The sequence below is a fragment of the Sardina pilchardus genome, chromosome 1 (genome assembly GCF_963854185.1).
Source record: "Sardina pilchardus chromosome 1, fSarPil1.1, whole genome shotgun sequence".
Lineage (NCBI taxonomy): Eukaryota > Metazoa > Chordata > Actinopteri > Clupeiformes > Clupeidae > Sardina > Sardina pilchardus.
The window spans coordinates 38,010,280-38,036,450 of record NC_084994.1 but is presented as its reverse complement, the minus strand read 5'-3'; the positions used below and the strand labels follow the sequence as shown (position 1 = coordinate 38,036,450).

Genomic DNA, 26,171 nt, shown 5'->3' with positions numbered 1-26,171 from the left:
TGGAAAAATCACAAACTCTAAAAATCAGAGAGGATAAAACACTAAAGAGTACTGTAGATCAGTAATGCTGTTCTTGTCTGGTTCACACCGTCTACACACAACACAACAACCTCACAGGGGTTATCTGACCGTTTACATCAATGTCAAATGTCATACAGTGTGATTCAGTTTTCCTTGAGAGTCTTTGTCTAATGGTAAATACATATTTATATTCAACCTCAGTGTTTCCAGTTTGCAGTTTGGACTCAGTAGAGCAGAGAGCAGCTTCTCTCCTGAATTCTGCAGGTCATTCTGACTCAGGTCCAGCTCTCTTAAGGGGGAGTCTGAAGACTGCAGAGCTGAGATCACAATCTCACAGGACTTTTCAGTTAGTTTACAGTCAGCAAGTCTGCAAGAGTATAAAACAGGGTTTATCTGACAGTTTACAACAACAGGTCTTTTAATGTAATGCAATGTGATTCCATTTTCTTTGTACTGTTTACAATAGTAGACAAGAAATAAATTATTTAACACACAGGTACTTAAAATATATTGGGTCCTTATAAATCCAGAATTCACCCAATAACACCAACCTAAGTGTCTCCATCTTACAGTGTGGATTCAGTGCTTCAGAGCCCAGCTTTCCTCCACAATCCCCCAGAGTATTCTTACTCAGGTCCAGCTCTCTCAGGCGAGAGTTTACTGACTGCAGAGCAAAGCTCAAAATGTCACCAGATTTCTTATGGAATCCACAGCCAGCAAGCCTGTCAAGTACAGTTGACATGATGGTTAAAGGGATATTCCGCCATATTTGGAAATACGCTCATTTTCCACCTCCCCTCGAGCAAAACAATCGATATTTACCTTGTTCCTGTTCATCCAGCCCTTCTGTGAGTCTGGCGATACAACTTTTAGCTTCAGCCTAGCATAGATCATTGAATCGGATTAGACCATTAGCTTCTCGCCTGCTAGCTTCATGTTTAAAAGTGACTACGATTTCTGGTAATTTTCCCATTTAAAACGTGTCTCCTCTCAAGTTAGAAAGTGCAATAAGACCAACTAAAAATGAAACCTGGCGTTTTTCTAGGCTGATTTGACATGGAACTACATTCTCATCTGGCGTAATAATCAAGGCAACTTGCAAACTACTGGCACTACTACTGCTTGTTGTCTATGGGGACTATTTTCAGATGCTGCGTACGATATCACTGCGCCTATGGTACGTTTGCAAGTTGCCTTGATTATTACGCCAGATGAGAGTGTAGTTCCATGTCAAATCAGCCTAGAAAAACGCCAGGTTTCATTTTCAGTTGGTCTTATTGCACTTTCTAACTTGAGAGGAGACACGTTTTAAATGGGAAAATTACCAGAAATCTTAGTCACTTTTAAACATGAAGCTAGCAGGCGAGAAGCTAATGGTCTAATCCGATTCAATGATCTATGCTAGGCTGAAGCTAAAAGTTGTATCGCCAGACTCACAGAATGGCTGGATGAACGGGAACAAGGTAAATATCGATTGTTTTGCTCAAGGGGAGGTGGAAAATGAGCGTATTTCCAAAAATGGCGGAATATCCCTTTAAGAATATATTCGGAAAAAAACACAGAAATAAAATACATCACTGAAGAGTCTTTGTCTAATTGTATTGAACCTCAGTGCCTCCAGTTTGCAGTTTGGACTCAGTAGAGCAGAGAGCAGCTTTTCTCCAGATTTCTGCAGGTAATTCTGACTCAGGTCCAGCTCTCTTAAGGGGGAGTTTGCAGACTGCAGAGCTGAGATCACAATCTCACAGGACCTCTCTGTTAGCTTACAGTCAACAAGTCTGAAAGAGACAAAAACGATGATAAAAAGATAATGTGTCATGTTTAAAAGTACATACCATGCAGGTTTAGGTATTTTGGGGCAACTGTAGGACTCCTCCTATAGTCGCCTTATATTTATATTTTAATAATTTCAAATCTGCAGGAAGAGTGAGAGGAAAAGGATATAACTGCCCCACATACAGTACCAGGCCAAAAGAAAACTACTAAGGGGAATAAGAGGAGAGAATAATATATGAGCCCTGAATACCACGCAGAGTTAACACTGCCCAACCACAGACACAACACCACTAAAGACTGATCAGTGTGATTAACCCAGAGCTGCATGAAAAGAAATCTGACTTATCTAAACAGTTCAGACTAGAAAACATCATGTTCAGTGTTTTACACCTCATTTATACCGTACACACCTCCATATAACATGGAGTATTCTCATAATGCAAACCCAATACTGAGGAAGTCTCTCTGTTAAACAGATAATAACAATAATGTAACATAAACCTGCCAAAGGAGTTATGGATTGATTTGATTTGATGCTGAAGTATTTCATGATGGAACAGTTCATGTATCTGTCTCACTTACCATTGAAACATAAAAGAATGTATTTAACCTGTCAGACCTCGCACAGTTCCTGATAGTCACCACTGGGTAGAGACATTATTCTCAATCACATTTTGTCTGAGCTTCTCAGTTTACAGATGGTACGGGTTGAGAATGCTCCTTTCTTTCCCGCACATCGGGACTCCCGAAGCATCGGGACTTTGTTTAAAACTGCAACCGCAAGGGGGCAACATAAGACCGCCCTAATAAAATGAAGGTTCGGCTCATACCGGAAAACACGGAAAAACCCGAAGACAAGCGCAGAAAAGAGACATCACGCTCGGCATGTCAGATTGCAGTTTCAGAGTTTTCGAATGTTTTACAGCCATACCTCACAGCTGGCTCTCTCACTCGACGTAGCCTATAACTCAGTCAGTCCAGCAGAGATGCCAGAGCAACGTTTGGGTCATTCGAGAGGGAGAGAAATGCTCTGCATATCCGTCTCATTTAATCCGTCTCATTTAATCATTAAAATGAAGGTGATGACTGGCGAAATTATAATCAAACGACGTTTCAATAAACCATTGTTGAAATTAATGAAAATGGTTTTAGACGCCTTCAATTCAACCTGAAAGACTCGATAGGCACTTAGATTAATTCATTAATTCATTACGGTTACAAGTAGGGTTGGGCATCGATAACCGGTTCCGTCTTGGAACCGGGTTTAACTTATCAATTCCATCGACATCGTACGTCTTTTTTGTTATCGATTCCCTTAACGATTCCCTCAGCCTCCATGACGTCGGACCTTTTCCGGTTTTCCTGAAATTTTGTGTTACTGCACGCCCTCTGCGACGACTCATACTACAAGTCAAATTGTGTAAGGGTAGTAATACCAGCAATATGTTAAAACATTTGTCCATGAAGCATGGGATTAAGCTCCAAGAGTGTCATGTGTTTGACAGACTACGGAGGGGTGCTAACGTTGCCCGGTCCAGGGCTCCAGAGTGCATATGCGCCCAAAATGTTTAAGAGTGTGCCTGAAAATAATTCTAGGTGCACCTGACGCTGCTCGGGTGAAAGCATACGTTTCCTTCACAAGTTTTAATTGTAGACTATGCGTGCAACTTTGCCAAACTGTATATAAGTAACCCCCTTGGCCCGCTCTCTCTCTCTCTCCCTCTCCCTCTCGTGCGCGACACCCGCCCCTCGACATGCACATTCACAATCGTGAAAGCAATGATGCATAGAAGACAACTAGCGACATTATAATTAATTTCGGTTAGCATCATAGCGTAGGCTACTGCATAAATTTGATTCAAACTCTTGCATTCAAGTTGACTGATCATCTCAATGTTTTCCAACTCTAAGACTCAAAAGGGCCTGTCCCAAGGAGACAAAGTATTAGCCTACCTTGCAACTTAGACACACGTGGGGAAACTGAACAGTCCAACCAGTAGACTATAATAATAAGCTAGCCAACTATGCTACTTTGTTTACAATTTGAGGCTTCAAGCCGACAGCTGAATTAAAGAGGCAGAGTTGTAATATGAATAGTCATGAATGTCATGAATATCAGAAATGTCTGAAGTAGGCTATAGATTAGAATATATAAAGAATTACATTATATTATATATATACACTGTAGGCTATATATACATCTTTATACTTCTTTATAAAGAATATGTATATTCCTTATTGTGTTTTAAATAAAGACAAGCTTTTTCTACGCCTTATTGTTAAAAAATCATTCACATTATATGAAAGGAGAGCGATAAAAGGTGACCTTTTGGCGTTAAAGGCGATGCAATGAAAAATGTGGGTGCACCTACATTTTTTGGGAATCGATAAGAGAATTGATAAGGAATTGGATTGATAGGCAGAATCGATAATGCCATCAATATTGATAAAAACTTATCAATACCCATCCCTAGTTACAAGACCGCATTTCCGTGAATAGGCTATTATTGTCAAGGCGAAGACGAAAGAGATGGAAAAGATGGACATTTAGGCTACATTTATGCTAGGAATACTAAGAAATGTGTAGGCCTATAGGCTATTTTAAAACGGAGGCATGTTCATTTTAACCGGCGACGCTGGGTAGCTTACCCAGCACTTGTTATCACAGATGTTGTCCCCACCACTTTTGACAACTGAAAATAAAATGTATTTAACAGAAATATCTTTAATACATGCCTATCATGTCACTTTACTTATAACCGTAGGCTACATGCATGGAGAAGATCGCGCATTTTGTAACATTGTAACAATGGACGGTCAGACATGCGATAGGGCAGTGAGGGTGATTCATTGTAACCATCGACTAGTAGGCCTAGCTCCGCAAAAGAAGTTTCTAGCAACTTAGAACTATATGGATCTCGTAATGCATGTTCATGTTGATTCAGAGATAGACATAGACTACCGTGGGCTACTGTGCGTCAATATAACAGCATTTTGTCATGTGGTGAATTAATAACTAACGTCAGTTTAACATGTCAGAACTTTTGATCGGCGTTTCAAGTGCATGCCGCGAATAAATGAACTCGACTGAATCCTTTATATTTCTTGGCTAAGCGCGAAGGTAATGACACTCGAACCATGGCGTAACTGGTTGATGCATTTTTATCACACGTCAGCGACCGGTGCTCAAATCCTACTCCACGAACCACTCCGGAACCCATTAAGACAATAGGCGTTATTTTATTAAAAAAAAGAAAGTTTTGCGATTTTTTTATGATTGCGATGTCTGCTGAAAAGAAAAGTTAATATGTGAATTCGTGGTTCAGCGCACACACACACACACATTTTTGCATTTACATAATAGGGCTCGGGCACACGCCTTGCATTCTAGGAATATCGCCGCCATTTGGTAGCGCACTGAACGTAATATCCATTCAGAATTCAGATGCACAAGACAAGAAGCAGAAATATAGTAGTCTAGCGATTTATTCTTTTCCTCTTGCGATCGTGGGTTGCACTGTTACACCCCACTACACAGCAACATACGACCAAGAAGGCAAAAACTAAGTAACAGGAACACACGGCGGGAGTAAATCCATAGTAATCCATAGTAAACTAAGGAGTGAAGCTGCCAATGTGGCTGTGCCCGCGAAGTTTTGATGTCATGATCCCGAGCCCTAGTGTCAGGAAGTGTCTGTCGAGAGAGAGGGGGAGGGAGGCAATCGTCCTCAATGCCGTATAGGTAGGCTATAATGTCTAGTGAACTGGTTAGACAAGTGTGGGGGAGGGGGAATGATCGCACAAGACAATTGCTCTTCATGAAATGGGTAGTCTCACAGGTTACGGGCTGATGCGAGCAACCCCATACAAAAGAAGGCCTTAAGTTAACGGACTGAAGGCCCGTTTACATGTCAAACATGCATTAAATCTAAGAAACGAAAAACACAAATATCATGTATTGTGTCGTAAACAGTTAATGACTTCGTGGCCACTATGCGCAACTGCATCGCGCAGTGAGCTGAAGGATAGGAGGACCGACACTTATTAACACAAAGCTTTGTAAAGCACTAACAACCACCCCTCAAAGTTCATTGTCCATAAGTCCAAACAATAAGCATAAAAATCCGCCAATCCAAAACGATAACGAGATCTCCCAGAAACGAAAAACAAGTTTGTTGAGTAGCCTAGTCCTTCCAACAATCTCAGCTTTTGCGTTTGTTAGATAAAAGGCATCCTGTCCTGCTGTATTCCAATGAGAAAATATCATCCACAAGGCAGGCTAAGGGTCACGGTAATGCAGCATGCAGGAATCTATATACGCACAAAACGAATGAATGGGTTATATCGCCCAAAACGAATGAATGGGTTGGGAGAGTCGTCTGGCTGTGTCAGCAGACTGCAGTCGGTCTCGAGGGGTTACATAGCGCACGTACTTGAATTTTAATCTGAAGAAGACCACACGGTCGAAACGTCATTCCTTTGTGCTAAAGAAAATCAAATCAAATCAAAAAAGAAGGATTTCAAGTGTGCGAACCTTTTTCCATTTTTTTATGATTTACTCTTGTTCTGCACCTTGACCGGGGATGCACAAACTTTTTTACTACACTTGAATTTTAAACCAACTCTTCTCTAGCCTATATCCTATAGCCATACTTTAATAATCAGATGTTATGCTCATTTTTGTAGGCTACACCTCACCGGCAAGCACGCACGCAAATGCTGCTTTTGCACATCTACAATATTGGCCAGGCTATATAGAATGGGCTTTTAGGACTGTATTTTGCCTTCGTGCAACTTTAGTTGTGCTCAATCTAAATTATTGTCAGTAAGGATAGGGCATATTACCAAATGGCGAACCTCGAAAATTATTTAGGATATAGAGCCGTGTCCATTACGCATGCAGTTATTTTTTAGGCTATTGTTTTATTTGAGTGTTTTTGTATACCATGGCAAACATACTGTAGTTGAAACGTTCGCTCTAAACTTATGTATTTCCAATCGGCTTTCACAATTAGCTACAGCTGCGCGGCGCGGCGCAGATGATCTCCTTGAAAACTTGCAATGTCTTTACAGAACTGCTTTCACTTCCCCGAGTCGCGAACGCAACATGCACAACAACCGATATTTAGCAAACACATGTATTTCCAGCTCTCAAAACCGATGAGGTCCAGATCTCAGTGGCCTCATAGCTGCCTACAGCCATGCATAGTAAGCCTAATGATAGCCTAATAGTTATGACATTAATAGCCTATTAATGACCTCATGTCGGAATGGCACGTTGTTTGAAAAAAAAAAGTTAAATAGGCCTACCGCCGAGTGGGGATATGTCGGAATGAACAGCGGATACCGGCTGGGTTGTAAAACATTCGAAAACTCTGCAACTGCAATCTGACATGCCGAGCGTCTGTTCAATACGGAATAAGACTTTAACGTAGGCCTATTACTTAGCCGAAACGTGAAGAAAAAATACGAGGACTGACCATCTCGTTTCTCCGCGTTTCCCCCAATAACAAATTTGCCAAACACAATTCGGGAGAAGCAGCGGACAGGAGCGCCACCACAAGCAAGCACTTCTAGCCCAAATTAACATGGCAACGTTGCCTATGACTAAAGTGTCTAAGTAGGCTAGTCCTACTAATATTACATTTGATTGGTAGCATGTTTGTAGCGCGCCAGTTTACCCATCCCCTACATCAAAACAGCTTAGAATCAATCAAAGAATCAGCTGTGTCGGCGTTAGGCTGTAGGCGATTTTCTATAACCATTTCAACTGTCAATTTCAACAATGGTTTATTGAAACGTCGTTTGATTAATTTCGCCAGTCATCACCTTCATTTTAATCATTAAATGAGATTAAGGAGTTGACTATTGACGGATATGCGGTCTTCATCATTAAATGCAGCTGAAATACGGGATGAAACTTTCTGCCACCTGGTGGTTGTTTGGGTACATTGCCTTAGCCTCGAAAAAAATCGGCTTGACAGCCTGCGGGATCTCTTCGGGAGTCCCGCGGGAGAAGGTGCATTCTCAACCCGTACCCACTGTACCTGTGATTCAATAAGTGGAATCACCACATGACTCATTTGGTAAACATGTAAGCTGAGCTGAGACTGACTTCAGTGCTTCGACAAGATCTTCCAGTGCCTGCTCAAGCTGACGTGGTGGAATCTGTTTATCTGACGAACTTCTGTGAGGATTATGCATGGCAAGCAGACTTACTATTGGACTTATCTCTCTTGTGAACTGAATTTTATGTTAATCTTCTCTGTTTTTGGAATTACACAACATAAGCCCTGGACCTTTATGCTTGTACTGAACTCCCCTGTCTCAATTTGAGAATTCTCTTATGCTAACATTTCCCTGTGCTGAAAGAACTGTATTCTGAAACTTACTCCCTGCCTCTTGTGGACTATCGATGGCCTATTGACCTGTGCCTCCTCATTTGACAGGTCTCTGTGCTCAAACCCACATCCTGACATTCTGCAAAACTGCTGGACGTCAGGTGTTGTGAAATACCGAATACAGGTGCAAATGCATCTTAGATTTCTCTGTGTAGGCTATTCCAATTATGACTTGCATATTAATCACTACTGGCCTACACATTGGACATGAAATAAATGAACTCAGAAATGAAGTATTGTGATACACTCACAGAGCCTTTCTGCAGCATCTCACAGCTGGAACCAGTCTCCTCCATCCCTCCTCTGATGTTTTGTACTTCTTCAGATCAAACTCATCCAGCAACTCCTCAGACATCAGAAGCATGTGGGCCAGTGCTGAACAGTGGGCAGGTCTCAATTCACCCGAGAAGCCATCTGGAGATTTGAGATATTTCTGAAGATCTTCGTAAAGGGATTGATCATTCATTTCAAATAAGCAGTGAAAAAGATTGATGCATCTTTCAGGTGACAAGTCCCTCCTCCTGATAATCTTGATATAGCTACATGTTTTCTTGATGCTCTCTGAGCTGCTGTGTGTGTTTGTCAACAAGCCTTGCAAGAGGGCTTGATTGCTCTTCACTGAGATGCCTACAAGGAAGCGGAGGAAAAGGTCCAAGTGTCCATTCTTGCTGTCCAAAGCCTTATCCACAGCACTCTTCAACAGGACATGCAAAGGAAGGGGAGCTTGATTGTCTCTGTGTTTTTTAGCGAGGAAGGATTTCAGTGCCTCCATATGTCCTGACATGTAAGAGTGAAACACAAACATGGCTGCCAGGAACTCCTGAATGCTCAGATGGACAAAGCAGTAGACCTTCTTGTGGTAGAACACACATTCCTCCCTGAAGATCTCAGTGCACATGCCAGAGTACACTGAGGCTTCACTGACATCAATGCCACACTCTCTCAGGTCTTCCTCATAGAACATGAGGTTGCCATTCTCTAGATGCTTGAAAGCCAGCTCTGCCAGTTTCAATATCACACCTTTATGTGATTCCAGGAGCCTCTGTCTATCTGTCTCACTTTCTTCTTGATATTTCTGGCCCTTCCTGGTGGTCTGGATGAGCAGGAAATGTATGAACATCTCAGTCAGAGTTTTGGGGGCTTCCTTCCCATCATCCTGTTCTAGTATCTGCTGAAGGACGGTGGCTGAGATCCAACAGAAGACTGGCATGTGGCACATGATGTGGAGACTCCTGGATGCCTTAATGTGTGAGATGATTCTGTTGGCTTGATTCTGGTCACTGATCCTCTTCCTGAAATACTCTTCCTTCTGTGGATCATTGAACCCTCGTACTTCTGTCACCTGACTAATGCACTGAGAAGGAATCTGATTGGTTGCTGCTGGTCGGGAGGTTATCCAGATGAAAGCAGAGGGAAGCAGAGTTCCCTGAATGAGGCTCGTTATCAGCACATCCACTGATGATGTTTCCGTCACATCAGACAACTTCTGATTCTCTTGGAAATTCAGTGGAAGTCTACTCTCATCCAGACCATCAAAGATGAACACAATGTGGCAGTCTTTGTATTCACCATCCTGTAGCTCTCTAAGCTCAAGGTGGAAGTCAAGCAGGAGCTTGTGAAGACTGTACTGATCATCTTTGACCAAATTCAGCTCACGGAACGGAAGTACAAACATGAAATCTATAGCCTGGTTAGCTCTCTCCTCTGTCCAGTCAAGGATGAACTTCTGCACTGAAACAGTTTTTCCAATGCCAGCAATCCCCTTGGTCATGACCGTTCTGATGTGTCTCTCCTGTCCAGGTAAGGGCTTGAAGATATCATTGCAGCTGATTGCTGTATCTTCTGTTTTTTGTGGCCTGGATGCTGACTCTACCTGCCAAACCTCATGCTCATTATTCACATCTTCACTCTCTCCCTCTGTGATGTAGAGCTCTGTGTAGATCTTGTTCAGGAGTGTTTGAGTCCCTGACCTGATGGTGCCTTCACATATGCTCTCAAACCTCCTCTTCATATTAACTTTATGGGTCTTCAGCACTTTATTCAGGACACGGTTGTCTATTTGGATTTAAAAAAAAAAAAAAAAAATCAAAATCAGTTTCACACAACTATTTTCTGTGTCATTTCAAACAGAATCCAGAGTACTCGTGAGAGCAAAATTTTAATTGTATCTGCAAGACAATCTGGCAATGAGCAATAATGCATGTTACTTTTGTAACTGATATAGGTGGGCCAGAGGCAAACTAAACTGATGACAGCAGCAATACAACACTCAAAGTCAGTAAACATTGGTCGTAGTGATATCCAAATGCATTGAAATCCATAATCAGTCAGAGTAAACATTGGTCATAGTGTTATTCAATTGTGTGCAGTGAGCTTCTCAAATGTATGCTTGGTGCCGCCCCTCGGGTTGGGCCATTACATTATTCGCGGCTAGACCCTTAATCTGAAAGATTACCAGGCGTCTGGATATTCCAGGCTCCCTGGGCCCTGCTCTTCTTTGAAAACTACTCTAAATACTTTAAGACTCACCTGTTAGTTTGGCCCTTTTAACCGGAGGTTGCGCCATGGCTGTAGATGGGTATAGGTGAGGCTGTACCATGGCTGTAGGTGGGTATAAAAGTGGTTGTGCCATAGTTGTGTCAGGGTTTGTAATGGGTTGTGTCCTGGGTCTCTTTCTGCACTGGGGGCAGCTGTAGTCTCCTGATGGACCAGACTGGCTCCAGTAGCTGCTGATGCACTGCCTGCAGAAACTGTGTCCACAGCTGGTGACGACTGGGTCCCTCAGTAGCTGCTCACACACTCCACACCTGGACTGATCCTGGGTCAGGATGTTCCTAAACCCAGCAGAGACAACAGTAATTGCACACATACAGTATGCTAACAAATGAGACACACACACACACAAACAAACAAGCTAACAAATAAGCTCACTCACTCACTCACAAACACACTTTCTGTTTCTCTCCCTCTCTCACACATACACAACTCTCCATCTCTTTCATAACACACACACAAACATGCTTACAAACACACACACACACAAATCTCACTTAGGATTAGAGTGTGGTGGTCCATTGCTGATCCATAGACCAGTCACTCTTTATGGACACACAGCTGGACGCACACGCACACGCACACGCACACGCACACGCACACGCACACGCACACGTACACACACACACACACACACACACACGCACTAACTGACTCTCTGTTTCTCTCCCTCTCTCATACAAAAACAAACGTGTTCACAAATAAGCATACACACACACACACACACACACACATATACACGCTCACTTAGTATCAGAGTGTGGTGGTCCACTACTGAAAAAGGGAGGCTGACCCATGGACCAGTCACTCTTCATGGACACACAGCTGGGCACTGGAGACACTGGTCTGTGTGTCTGTGGTCTGGATACACAAGGAGACAACACACATAGTAGATTGAGACAACACATTTTCACAATAGCTCTCTCTCTCTCACACACACACACTCTCACACACACACACATTCACTAACTGACTCTCTGTTTCTCTCCCTCTCTCATACACAAACAAACATGCTCACAAATAAGCATACACACACACACACACACACACACACACATATACACGCTCACACACACACGCACACACACACGCACACACACACGCACGCGCACACACACATTCACTAACTGACTCTGTTTCTCTCCCTCTCTCATACACAAACAAACATGCTCACAAATAAGCACTAAGACAGTGCTAATAGCGAGTTTTTGTATGCGCAGAGTGCGAACGCTGTGCTTTGCTATATTGCGTCGAATTTACTAAGCTATCACTTCATTACGTTAACTGCGTTCTGTGCCGCCCATTCCCGCCCCCTGTACCACGCCAATTGCGCGCATGCAGAGCTGAACAACGAGCGCAGTTGAATATTGCAACATTAAAAAGAATCAAAGTTTAGCGATCATACATGATACAAAGATATGTCAACGAGCTGCGACAGACAGAGTAGGCCTAGTAGTTCTACTAATCCACTTAAAAAAATACTTGTGAACTATTTGCTGCAGGTAGACTAAGGATATGATTTAATGCCTGTCTAACAGATTGGGAAGTGTAGGCTATGTCATGAAAGAGAAAACACGATTTCAGAGAGACAAACAAAAGTTAAGGTTGCTTTTGACATAGTACAATGAAGAAAACTGATGCTCTGAATACTGATTCAGCTGTCTCTAGACGTTTTTCTAATAGACGCATTTAACCGCAATGTGGATTACACCTGCTTTCAGAAGGCGGAAGTTTTTCAACGCAAAATAGACGTGCGCTGTTTTCATACATATGGCGGAATACTTAATCAATCGCTATTAGCACCTCTCCTCCCCTGTACTTGCGCGTTACACCCATTTTCAGCTGATCCGCCCAGGAATTAATATGCATGACACGGAAAAGCGCAAATAGCCATTCTCAGCTCCCACGGCAGGCAGTCTGCGCGTTTCCCTCATTGCGGCCGATTTGTACATACCATCGCCATGCTATTACGTGCACGTTACGCCTAAAATGGGCGCAAACCGTTAGTACATCTGGCCCTCTGTTTCTCTCCCTCTCTCATACACAAACAAACGTGCTCACAAATAAGCATACACACACACACACACACACACACATATACACGCTCACTTAGTATCAGAGTGTGGTGGTCCACTACTGAAAAAGGGAGGCTGACCCATGGACCAGTCACTCTTCATGGACACACAGCTGGGCACTGGAGACACTGGTCTGTGTGTCTGTGGTCTGGATACACAAGGAGACAACACACATAGTAGATTGAGACAACACATTTTCACAATAGCTCTCTCTCTCTCTCTCACACACACACTCTCACACACACACACACATTCACTAACTGACTCTCTGTTTCTCTCCCTCTCTCATACACAAACAAACATGCTCACAAATAAGCATACACACACACACACACACACACATATACACGCTCACACACACACACGCACGCGCACACACACATTCACTAACTGACTCTCTGTTTCTCTCCCTCTCTCATACACAAACAAACGTGCTCACAAATAAGCATACACACACACACATATATACACACACACACACACACACACACACACACACACACACACACACACTAACTGACTCTCTGTTTCTCTCCCTCTCTCAAACACAAATAAACGTGCTCACAAATAAGCATACACACACACACACACACACATATACACGCTCACTTAGTATCAGAGTGTGGTGGTCCACTACTGAAAAAGGGAGGCTGACCCATGGACCAGTCACTCTTCATGGACACACAGCTGGGCACTGGAGACACTGGTCTGTGTGTCCCTGGTCTGGATACACAAGTCAGACAACACACATAGTAGATTGAGACAACACATTTTCACAATAGCTCTCTCCCTCTCTCACACACACACACACACACACACACACACACACACACACACACACACACACACACACACACACACACACATATACACGCTCACTTAGTATCAGAGTGTGGTGGTCCACTACTGAAAAAGGGAGGCTGACCCATGGACCAGTCACTCTTCATGGACACACAGCTGGGCACTGGAGACACTGCTCTGTGTGTCTGTGGTCTGGATACACAAGGAGACAACACACATAGTAGATTGAGACAACACATTTTCACAATAGCTCTCTCTCTCTCTCTCACACACACACACTCTCACACACACACACACACACACACACACACACATTCACTAACTGACTCTCTGTTTCTCTCCCTCTCTCATACACAAAAAACATGCTCACAAATAAGCATACACACACACACACACACATATACACGCTCACACACGCACACACGCACACGCGCACACACACATTCACTAACTGACTCTCTGTTTCTCTCCCTCTCTCATACACAAACAAACGTGCTCACAAATAAGCACACACACACACACACACACACACACACACACACACGCACACACGCACACGCGCACACACACATTCACTAACTGACTCTCTGTTTCTCTCCCTCTCTCATACACAAACAAACGTGCTCACAAATAAGCACACACACACACACACACACACACACACACACACACACACACACACACACACACACACACACACACACACACACACACACACACACACACACACACACACACACACACACACACACACACACACACACACACACACACACACACACACACACACACACTAACTGACTATCTTTGAACTCTCCCTGCTTCAGTCCGTCATCCCTGCATGTTTCAAGAGGTTCACAGTCCACAATAGTGAATTGGGGAAGAATAAATTATTCTGTTCAGTATTGCAATATTTTGTGCACGCAATTATGTCAATACAGTAGCTCAAAGTATCATAATACTTAATTATAGAATTTAAATATTCATTTTACTTTTATTTGAGTCAGGTTTAGTCTGAGTTTACTCTGATGACATTACATTGCTTATTATGCCTACAAGGTTACAGTATGTTTGCTGTGTCATTTTGTTGTGCATTCAACGGCAATTTCAAACTAGAAAGCACTCCGAGAGCGCAGACCTCCGCCAAGCGAGAAAATAACCGCCTCCTGGATCCAGACGGTAATCCGGATCACTCCGAAAGTTTCATTCTTGGGTCATTTCAGACCTTTCCTGAACATTTTATCGAAATCCATTCACAATATTTTGAGCTATCTTGGGAACAGACAAACAGACTGTGAAAAAGACCTTTTCTTTTCCCCTTCGACAAACTTTTGACTGTCTGCCTGGTGCTACACAGACTTTGCATCACACAAATGCACTTAAATGTTTATTACTATGTATGTGTATGTGTGTGTATGTAGTCTGCAGAAGCTTTTAATTTTAACAGTGGTGTTAATGGTACAGCCCCTCCCCCCACACACGTCCTACAGTATAGTGGTTCAGTCCAACACTAATTGGGTAATTGGCTAGCCTATTTAAGGCAGGACTCTCACACAGGGGAGACACAATTATGACACACATATGAGAGTCACACACGGGAGACAGGGAAGCCGCATGGAAGAGCTGGAGGTCCAGGATTAAAGGGAAGTCTTTGTTATTTGAAAAGTAAAAAGTAACCCTTGCTTGCTGTGAGGCAAAGGGGAAAGTTTGGTCCATAGTTTTGCAAAGTCGCCTTGTGTGGATCTGTTGCATAGTTCTGTTGCCTAATTTTGTTGCCTAGTTTGTTGCCTGGGAAAGTGTTGCCAGAGACGGTTTATGAAGCGAGACGATTCATATGAGGGTAAATTCTGGTTTCAGTAGCCCCTTTCACATTCACCGAATGTAACGCTAAATCAGCCGAATTTAACGTTAAGGCTGTTCCTTTCACACTGACGACACGGGGTGGGGATCCGAGTCAACCCGCCTCTGCAATCGAACCCGTCTCGGGGGTAGTATTATTGCCGAGGCGTGTTCATGGATTAAAGTGAAAAAAATTCATCTGACTGAAACTTTTTTGTCAAAAAAAAAAAAAAAAATTGACACACGCAAGTGATGCAAATCAAAGGGCCTTAGCGTAGACCTACGTAAAATAGGGCCATACAGACTAATTGTACCCTCCGTTTACAAGTAACACATTTTAAAGTAGGCCTAGCTATTCAATACTGCATACTGTTGCTTATTAAGAGTGCTCCGAGGGTCGGCCATAGCCCGTTGCCCCCCCCGCCCCCCCCCCCCCCAAAAAAATAGGGGGTTGGGGGGTGTCACTGTCACCCCCGAGAAAATGTATTAAATACTGTTATGTAAATGCATAAATTCTGTGCACTTTCAGTCAGAGATTAGGGCCAGCATTATGCCTAAAATACATGTATGTCTCCAAAACATTCCTCACCTGTTATCAGACATGCATGAAAACAATTAAAACTCACAGCCATAGGTTAACCGTCAGATAGGCCTCTGTTATTGAAGATTTGGAATAATTGATTTGAAATGTAATATGCTAAAGAATTCTGATGTTTTCTGATGTCAGGATATCATTTGGTGTAACTTCACTATTAGTGTGATTAGGTGACATGTTGTTTAATTAGGTGCATGTCACTTTAAGACGTTTTAGTTTTTGGGTAAGAACGTGATGCACGGCATGAATGTTAGGAGTTCCATGGTTTTTCTGACCGTGTTGGTCGTGTCAATTGTATGAGAACTGTGCTGTTTGTTACAATAAACATTCAAGAATATTAACTGGAAGACAAGACGTTTTTATAAGTCAGTCATAGGACTCCTATAATATAAGTTTCGTTTATTGGAAACGGACCTACGACTTTCTCTTTGAAGAAGACAAATTAGGCAAACTGTATAGACATAGCCTAAGCTACTGGATCCTTTTGTATAAATTAACGTTGTTGGCTTATAATAATTATTTTTAGAGAAATTAGCAGTTAAACTAAACGGTAGGATAGCTTAATAGTGGCGTGGCGCAGACACACTTTTCCGTTGTCTGTCTCTGCGTTTCGGGCGCACCCGACTCTATTAATATTAATAATGACCTAAAGTAGGCTATATCCATGTTCTTTTTGACTATTCATCTTTAAGCTCCCCAACACTGCCGACCTCTAAGTCGCCTAATTTGATGAGGTCGGGGAACTACACAGCAAGTGCAGACAAGAAGTCATCGCAAACAACGCAGAACTTTGCGCAGCTAGTGCGTGGATGTCTGTCCTGATGCTATTCTATAGCTTACTATAACAACTGGCGAAACAACTGTTTATTTTCATTTTACTTTTATGAAGAATAATTAGCCCAAATCATAGACTAATTAAACTGAAAAAACGACAGCTTTCCTGAACTTCTGCAAAGCTTGTTTAACCTACAAAATACGCTAAGCATGCGGCTCCAAGTAGGCTATAAATCAAGACTGTTCTTTCATCTGTTTCAGTTGGCCTTTCTTTCGTTTATTATTGTATCATTATGATGATGATGATGATGATTATTAGTAGTAGCAGCCTAATAGTGGTAGTAGTAGCCTACAAGTAATAGTGGTAGTAGCCTAATGTTCATCAACGCAGTTGCACGATTGCATTTATTTATTTATTTCATCTTGCGCACAACGAAGTTTTAACATAGGCTAAAACACAGGCCTATCACAAAACAGGGTTCAACAAGAGGTGTAACCATCACTGCAGCTTGCAAGGGAGATCACGCGGCACGCCCAACCCCCCCCGAAATATTTTCTCCCCGGATCTGCATCAATCTCATGATTGACCTCTAGCGCCTCCGGTTGACGGAAATCCGTCGTAGCGACGGAAAACTTTAATCCATGCGTGTTGAATATGAAAGGAACAGAGGTCAACCCCGCTATTAGGGGTGTGTGACTGATGACGTATTTGGCAAGGCAGGAGGTTAAAATACAGGAAACACACACGAGACAAGACAACTTTGCCGTGTCCATATCTATGGCTGTGTTCAAGAATCGCGTTTTTTATGCGGAGAGTTCCCTGAACCTCCTTTTCTCAGCACTTCGGTCAAGTGTTTATTGTTGCTAGGTTACCAAAACCGTCTGCTGCCAGCACGTCTTTTTAGAATGTTTGCCTAATGCTAGCTAACTAGCCAACGAGCTAACTGTCAGAGCAGCAGTTGTTCAGGACTCAACACACTAAAATATGACTTCAACAAACAAAAGGACCTCATTTGGCATTCAAATAACATAAGTGGCCCGCCATCATTTGGAAACCACGTAGCACTAGCATGACAGTTGTGTTTATCAGTTTATCTCCGAGGTCCAAGGCATACTTAACGTCATTGTCCAGGTGCCTGGCCTAGTTGATGTTAATGATGCCTTAATTGGCAGGGTAAAACATCTTCCTGTTTCTGTCTTTCCTATAGACTGAGCTGTTCCAGAGGAAGTTAGTGTACACAGTGGCGACATCTTGTGAAATAGGCTCATTGCGTGTGATGTGCTTCTAGGCAACGCCTCCCATAACTCGCCTCTGAAACCGGCTTCAAACAACCCCGGGACCAAAACACGTCTACCTTTCATATTGCGAAATCCCCTGAACCCGCTATTTCTTAAACGCTAATGTATCGTTTCTAAATGTGAAAGGGGCTATTATGACGCCACTCCCATTTAGGAGGCAAACGGGAGCATTTCTATGGGAGAAATAAACCTGTTATCAACTGCACCTGCTTCTGCTGCTTCTACACCGTTCTAAACCGATTATCTCGTCACTGATCACGCCCCTTTAGGAGGCGAAAGTGGGTGCCATTTCATTCCATTGAAAAACCCCTTTATGATTCATTTTAGTAACTATACGATCTTTGGTGTTGCCTATTGAAGATCCCTGTCTCATGCCTGGACTCTAACCCAATTGTGATTCCCTGATCTGCCTGTCTAAGGAATAAATGGATATTTTTTGTATTTGGAACTGCTGTCTCCTGCCATCTCCTTTCCCAAACACCACCACATCCAGTTTTGTACCTCCCACAACGTGGGGTGACCGCCTCGGTCCCTCACACAGACAGTCAAACTAACAAACAAACCCCGATGAAACCACAACCTCCTTGGCGGAGGTAATAAAAATGACACAATGTGCCGTCTTTCACATTGACAGTGTGGGTGTATATCGTTTTCAACAAAAAGCGAATAGTAAGGACCTTGCCATGCCTGTCATGTCCGTGCCATGACAAGTGAGTTGAATAGTTTGTTAGTGTTATTTTCCTTATTTTGTGTAATGCCTTCGAATAAAATGGGAGATGTGAATAGCAATACATCACAGAATCGAATCGCAATACTTGTTGCATCACAATGTGCTAACAATTACAACATCGTACCGTGGGCAAAATATCGCAATAGTATCGAATCATCACTTTCTTACAATTCCCACCCCTAATCATTCCAGTGTGTAAAAAATCAACAGTGAGCTTCCTTCATGATCATGGAGGTATTATAAGAACTGGAGAGAGGGACTAAGTCCCGCCCCCATTCATTTCAATGGCCTATGCTAGGCTAGCTACTTCAGCCAAAAAAGTTTGAAATTGGCCGCAGCCATCTTTGAGAAAATGGCGTTCCATGGGTGTTCATTTCCGTCACCAGCTAGAATGAGCCAATTAGGTTCCACGTTACAAGACAACGTAAGGTACATCGTTGATGAAGATTGGAGAGTGAGAGAAGGTGTTTGTGAACGTGCACCTATCGTTACAGGTGCAAATGTATTATGAGATTACATTTTGGGATGGTGGTGGAGAAGTTTGCCCCTTGTCTCAATCCTATAATGTGATCTTCATCATGATATAATAAACATGGCGAGTCAATATTGAGCAAGAATTCGCTTAGCACACACAAATAAATATGATCCCCACAAATGCTTTGAACTGACTGTAGCCTATGTACTAGGGCTGGGACAACGCATCGACTTAACCGATTAGTTCGACGCAAAAAATACGTCGGTTCAAAATATGCGAATCGACACGTCGTCAAAATCAAAACAAGGTTGGCGGCAACGTGAGTGACTCCTCAGAATTTCAAAAGTGCAAGGCACTGCAGCACGCACTCGTTCCTCTACTGCGTTTCTCTAACTATGGGCCGCGGACGGAGCTGCACCGGTCCGCAATGTAGAGAGACTGCTGGTCTGTGAGGCGTGGAGTGAAATGGCTCGGTGCTTCACCTGATAATTTGCTGCGCAATTGATGAAGCAACCGCGGCCCGACAGAAAAAGAAAACAAAAGTTTCAGCAATCAGGAGGAAATACTTGCAAATTCGATGTGAATAAACATACAGCAACACAATTAAGTGTTGGTATGAGCGTTCATTGAATGCATGCATGTGCGTGTTTGCGCGACAGACACTGAAACTAATCGATAACGTTGGTGGCAAGTTCCGTTCAACCTGCTGTTTAATTATTTAACGACATTTAATAGAACAGCGTGGATTCTTGATACAGAGCAGAGTATAGTTCAGTCAAATTGAAATATGGTCAAAAGATTGTAGCCTTATAGTCTTTCATCTAGAAAATCTCCAGATCAGTGATTTACGCCTATCTGCTCGGCCGTAATAGACTAAAGTTGGTACGTGTTTCCTGAATCCTTACATTCAGAGATTCAAATGGAATTTCATTAAAAAGCATGTCAATTTTCTCTCCATTTGCCTACCAGAGTTTGATGCTTGCATGAGGGAAATATCCCAAAACAATAGCACCCATTGCTGTTGTTTTCAGAAGTACTGTATTTATCATGCAACCATGCAAAAGCTATTGTACTGTAGGCCTATCTTACATTACTAAAGCAGGTCTCTGATTTTTTCACAAACTTTTTGAGAACAATGTTAGCATTTAAAACATTGACTGCTTTGAAGTGAAAGTACACTTAATACAGCATAATAATAATTATAATAATGATAATCATAATGATGATTTGAGGTGGGCCCTATGGCCCCAAAGTCCCAAAGACTTAAAATAAGCCTACTTAACTTGTAATTTTATTGATGACAGTTGGGATCTTGTCCCCTTCAATTTGACAACACTCCCAGTGTTTTCAAGGCTTCAAGGTTTTATTGAATGCTACCTCTGACTTAGAATGCATTACTTTGCACTTGCATAGTCTTTCATTTTGGAATTTTAAGAGCAATAAACATACATTGCAATGTTTTATTTCATTCAGATATGTAAATCAACATGTATATATTGCAATTAGTCAATTAGTGGGGAGATAATCGATAATCGAATCGAATCGAAATCGAATCGAACTGAAAAAATGAATCGTTAGATTAATCGATGCATCGAAAAAATAATCGCTAGATTAATCGTTTAAAAAATAATCGTTTATCCCAGCCCTACTATGTACGCAATAGGCTGTGTCTACCCGACGAAAATGACTCGTAATGAGTAGACATGGGATGTAAAAAACGTGTGGACCTGATCTGCTGTTTGTGCTGCACCCAGTGTGAATTTGCAGCTTAAACCTACATTTGTAGACAGACGAAATGAAGCCAACGCATATCGCTTACCGATAGAAGCGCGCATCCATGTGTTGTTTCGAGCAGCATGCATTTTAAGTCTGCTGTCACTGTCGGAAACTTTTGCCCGTTATCTACTGTAGGCTATGTGACCCCCAACGCTGCGTTGTTATGAACTACAGGAACTGCAGCTGAGCGTTTTAAAATAGTCCTCATAGCCTACACGACAGTACTAGGTTAATAATTGGGTTTAGAGAATTGCTTCGCATTTCCTAAAATGTCTTATCATACCTTGCCAACTCATACATAGTCTAATGCAAATAATAGCAACCTATAAAAACATTTGCTTTTTTCTTTTATTCACAAAGCCTGGTATAATGATACAGTCTAATCCACAGGCATTAAGTCAAGTATTGGTAACTTAATCCAAGTCGTCAGTCATTTTATTTATGTCTTCTGGAATGCGTAATCAACATGGACGCTCGAGGACGCTCGAGGACGCTCGTGCTCAACACCAAACTCGTGCATGAGTTGTCATCTACCAATCAGCATGCAAAAACTGGTGCTGGACGCTGCAACCATGTAACGCCATTTTTAAAAAAATGTCGGCGGCCAAATGCCATGCTAACTGGCTGAAGCTAACCCTCCAAATCCTGACCCCCTGTTCATGATTACCGCCTTGTTGCGCTCACCTCTGTTTTATGAAGTGCTTTTAGTTTAACATCATATCACATCCCTGTCTTCTACATTAGACCCACTCCAGTTTGCCTATAAGCCAAACAGGTCCACAGACCATGCAATAGCATTTGCTCTGAACACTGTTCTGTCTAACCTGCATAAGAAAAACATCTACATTTGAATACTCTTCATTGACTACAGCTCTGCTTTTAACACCTACAGATGGTACGGGTTGAGAATGCTCCTTTCTTTCCCGCACATCGGGAATCCCAAAGGTTCGGGACTTTGTAATTAAAACTGCAACCGCAAGGGGGCAACATAAGACCGCCCTAATAACATGAAGGTTCGGCACCTGCCGGAAAACACGGAAAAACCTGAAGACACCGCGCTGGTGACAAGTGGAGAAAAGAGACATGACGCTCGGCATGTCAGATTGCAGTTGCAGAGTTTTCGAATGTTTTACAGCCTACCTCACAGCTCTCTCACGCGACGTAGGCTAGCCTATAACTCAGTCAGTCCAGCAGAGATGCCAGAGCAACGTTTTGGTCAATGGAGAGGGAGAGAAATGCTCCGCATATCCGTCTCATTTAATCATTAAAATGAAGGCGATGACTGGCGAAATTAATCAAACGACGTTTCAATAAACCATTGTTGAAATTAATTAAAATTATCTTAGAAAATCGCCTATAGGCCTATCAGAAGGAAATAGCCTTCAATTCACGAAAGACTCGATAGATTAATTCATAAATTCATTACGGTTACAAGACCGCATTTCCGTGAATAGGCTATTATTGTCAAGGCGAAGACGAAAGAGATGGACAAGATGGACATTTAGGCAACATTTACATGCTAGGAATACTTAGAAATGTGTATAGGCTATTTTAAAACGGAGGCATGTTCATTTTAACCGGCAACGTGGGTAGCCTACATGTAGCCTACCCAGCACAGATTTGTATCACAGATTTTGTCCCCACCACTTTTGACAACTGAAAATAAAATGTATTTAACAGAAATATCTTTAATACATGCCTATGCTTGTCACTTTACTTATAACCTTAGGCTACATGCATGGAGAAGATCGCGCATTTTGTAACATTGTAACAATGGATGGTCAGATATGCGATAGGGCAGTGAGGGTTATTCATTGTAACCATCGACTAGTAGGCCTTAGCCTGACGACGTCATACTCAATTCTTATCAGAATATGAGTCTGAAACTGCTCCATTCAGCTGCGATTATGGGGCGTGATTCAACCGATACAGTGCGGGGGGGATAGCTCTGCACTCATTGGATAGACCAAACCAAACAGAACAAGTTATTGGCTGTCAGTATCTGCGAAATCTAAGACAGAAATATGTAGCAGGGTAGGCTATGGAAAACATCCTCCTTCGTTTTTAAAAAGAATTCCTTCAAACTGTATGCAATGAACAGCTGGGGAAGTGTGTCGTTAACCCAACGAGCAAACAGACATTTTTAAACAAACGGGAACAACATCACCCAAACATGCTGTTTTAACTGGGTGAAAGTGAAACTGAAGTTTTCCCACATATCCTCTTTGGTCTAAGTGTTCAGAAATAGTTGTGCGAATCCGTGATAAAACCTCCGTTTCAATAGCTAAGATAAACGAAAGGCCAAACTGCATGAACAAATTATGCATTCATAGCCATAGCGTTTCTGTTGCAATCAAAATCAACCTAAGCGAACATGGTCTCACACCCAACTCGTTGAACGAGGACGCATGCAGCCGTGAACGTCACTGCTGTTCATATGTCAATCATCACGTAAAGCCCGCCCTGTGAAATGTGATTGGTCCGAGCTGAAGTGTATCTCGAATAGTAGCAGCTGAACGGAGCAGTGCCAGACCGAAGTTCCCTGCAGAAAAAGAATGGAGGCGGGGCTAAACTTCGGTCTGGCATCCAGGCTAAGTAGGCCTAGCTCCGCAAAATAAGTTTCTAGTTCTAGCAACTTATGTATCGTATGCATGTTCATGTTGATTCAGAGATAGACATAGTTAGACTACCGTAGGCTGCTGTGCGTCAAGCTATATGACAGCATTTTATCATGTGGTGAATTAATAACTAACGTCAGTTTAACATGTCAGAACTTTTGATCGAAGTTATTATGCATGCCGCGAATGGCGTAACTGGTTAAGGCCTATGCATAATAAGCCAGCGACCGGGGTTCAAACCTCACTTTACGAATCTCTCCGAAACCTATCAAGACAAAAGCCATCGATTTATTAAAAAAATGAAAGATTTTCTCAGTTTTGCGATTTGTTTTATGTTTGCGATGTCTGCTGAAAAGAAAAGTTAATATGTGAATTCGTGGTTCAGCGCACACTCACACATTTTTCAGGGTTCGTACACCTTTTTCATGGCCAAATTCAAGCACTTTTTAAGGACTTTCAAGACAAGTTTTCCAGTACCGAAATTGAGCGTGAACAAATCCAAAGCCCTGTTGTTTGAGGTCACTGTAGGACAAAGATCCAGAAAATTTGCTACAACCTAAGCCGAATACAGAACCAGCAGCTATCATTAGGTTAACTGAATGGGGCATTGAAAATAGTGTTTGCTGCTGCTCTATTTGGTCTATGTCATGTCAAGTTTCCTTGTTCTTTTTCTTACTGACAGCACTCGATGATGTTGAACAGCATGGATTGATTCACACCATATTTCAGGAGTGTGATTGGCAAAGGACAAAAAAAGAGAAGAATACCCAACACCCCCAGGAGAATTTTTTGAAAAATAACCCCTTAAATGATGACATCAGATGACTTTTATAAGAACTATTGATAAACTGTGATACATATATTTCAAACATTATAACATACTACAATATAGTAGTATGTATGTGTCTATAACTCATTTATAGCAAAGTAGCCTAGGCCTACTCAAGACTAAACCAGATATGGCTGAAATATGTAGGCTATCATGATCATTTTGCCAACAATGATGTAGAACCACAGATTTTCTCAGCTCATAACATGTTTTGTTTTCACTAAACCAACATAAAGTTATAATTTTGACCACATTTTTTAGCATAGGCCTACTTGATAACATATAGCCTGCCCCTGTACAATATAGTGAACCATAGGCCTATTGATATTGATGCTGTTTGAAGAGGTTGCTTGATGATATTTAAGTTCCATAGAAAATCAAATTGCACCACTTCCTCTCCTTCCAAAGTAACATGTCCTACACCTCTCTGTTATAGGCTACATGGTTGTTCAAGTGCACACATTAAGAGAGCTAGGATTAAAATTCAGACTGTGCCTTTAAATAGGCGACTTTTTTCATCTATCAGCAAAATGCTACAGTAGGCCATTTCCACTAAAAAAATCAGCTCAATATTATGTGCAAGACTGATGTTTACCAAGCATGCAAACGTGTTCATTTCTTAGCATAAAGTATACGTGTTCTCACTAGCTGCGTTTCCATTACAAATATGCGCAAAAACTTTGTCGATATTGTCTTAATGTCGAAAATCACAATTTTCGCAATTGCGGTGTTTCCATTACATTCGGCTAACTTAATTAAAATCTCGTGTATTCTCGCGTGCTGTAAGTCATTAGGAGACATGGCGCTTATCAACATAACCCAGATTTACACTAAATGCATTCAAATTGCCACCACGGCACTAACGCTGATTATCAGTCATTAGGCTATAGGCTAAGCCATCAGCGGAGGAGGCCTACGTTTTGGTGGGGCAGAAACATAAAATTAAAAATGACATATTTCACAGGAGTTTGTTGTAGGCCTATGCTTAAATCATGTCACAGCCATGTCAGTGGAATATTTCGTAGATCAGCCCAGTTGATTAGTTTCTAGAACTAGAATCTAGATTTCTTTCAGCACTGTTCTCATCACGTTAACAGAGAGGGTTAAAGCGGAGGATCTTTGACGTTAAACCAGCAAAGCATAGCAACGTTGTTGCTATGGGTAAACAAAACTAGTTGAGCGGTTGCCTATGCAGCGTTTTTGAGAAAGTGTTGTCGGCGAGTTCACAGAGGAGCTGTGGATTCAACATTTTAGAATGACAAGAGCCACTTTTAATGAAAAAAATATCCGGTTGTTGGATCACGTGACTCGTCAGATGCGAAAAAAGTGTTTCCATTGCAGTTTTGCGAAATATACAAATTTCGATACGCTCGAAATACCACCTCACCCGAGCGCAAAAACTTTTTATCGAAAAATGTGAGTTTTTTCGAAATGTGCGTGTTTCCATTAACCACATTTCTTTTCGCAACTCTTAATTTGCGCAATTTAATGGTCAATGGAAACGCAGCTATAGTGAGATGGCTACCCGAAATATGTTTTGAATGACATGGGGCGCACGGAGGTGAACGGCTGGAAAAACGCGTTCACCTCCGTGACAAGCTGTTAACTA

At 42.1% G+C, this 26,171-nt stretch overlaps 2 protein-coding genes across 2 annotated transcripts in view; both read right to left on the bottom strand.

Moving 5' to 3' along the window:
• The window catches only part of LOC134089702 (ribonuclease inhibitor-like), a 57,325-nt gene extending 55,604 nt beyond the window's left edge, over positions 1-1,721 (bottom strand). Inside the window, exons 1-3 of the mRNA XM_062544150.1 lie at positions 1,595-1,721; positions 573-743; positions 218-388 (exon numbers count right to left, since the gene is read on the bottom strand). Coding sequence (XP_062400134.1) covers positions 218-388; positions 573-743; positions 1,595-1,596 — 344 coding nt within the window. The 5' untranslated portion in view covers positions 1,597-1,721. The remainder of the gene's footprint in view (positions 1-217; positions 389-572; positions 744-1,594) is intronic.
• A 6,724-nt stretch (positions 1,722-8,445) lies between these two features.
• Positions 8,446-26,171, bottom strand: part of LOC134089679 (protein NLRC3-like) — a 29,324-nt gene continuing 11,598 nt past the window's right edge. The window contains exons 3-8 of the mRNA XM_062544131.1: positions 13,706-13,819; positions 13,436-13,549; positions 12,861-12,974; positions 11,499-11,612; positions 10,728-11,032; positions 8,446-10,253 (exon numbers count right to left, since the gene is read on the bottom strand). Coding sequence (XP_062400115.1) covers positions 8,446-10,253; positions 10,728-11,032; positions 11,499-11,612; positions 12,861-12,974; positions 13,436-13,549; positions 13,706-13,819 — 2,569 coding nt within the window. The remainder of the gene's footprint in view (positions 10,254-10,727; positions 11,033-11,498; positions 11,613-12,860; positions 12,975-13,435; positions 13,550-13,705; positions 13,820-26,171) is intronic.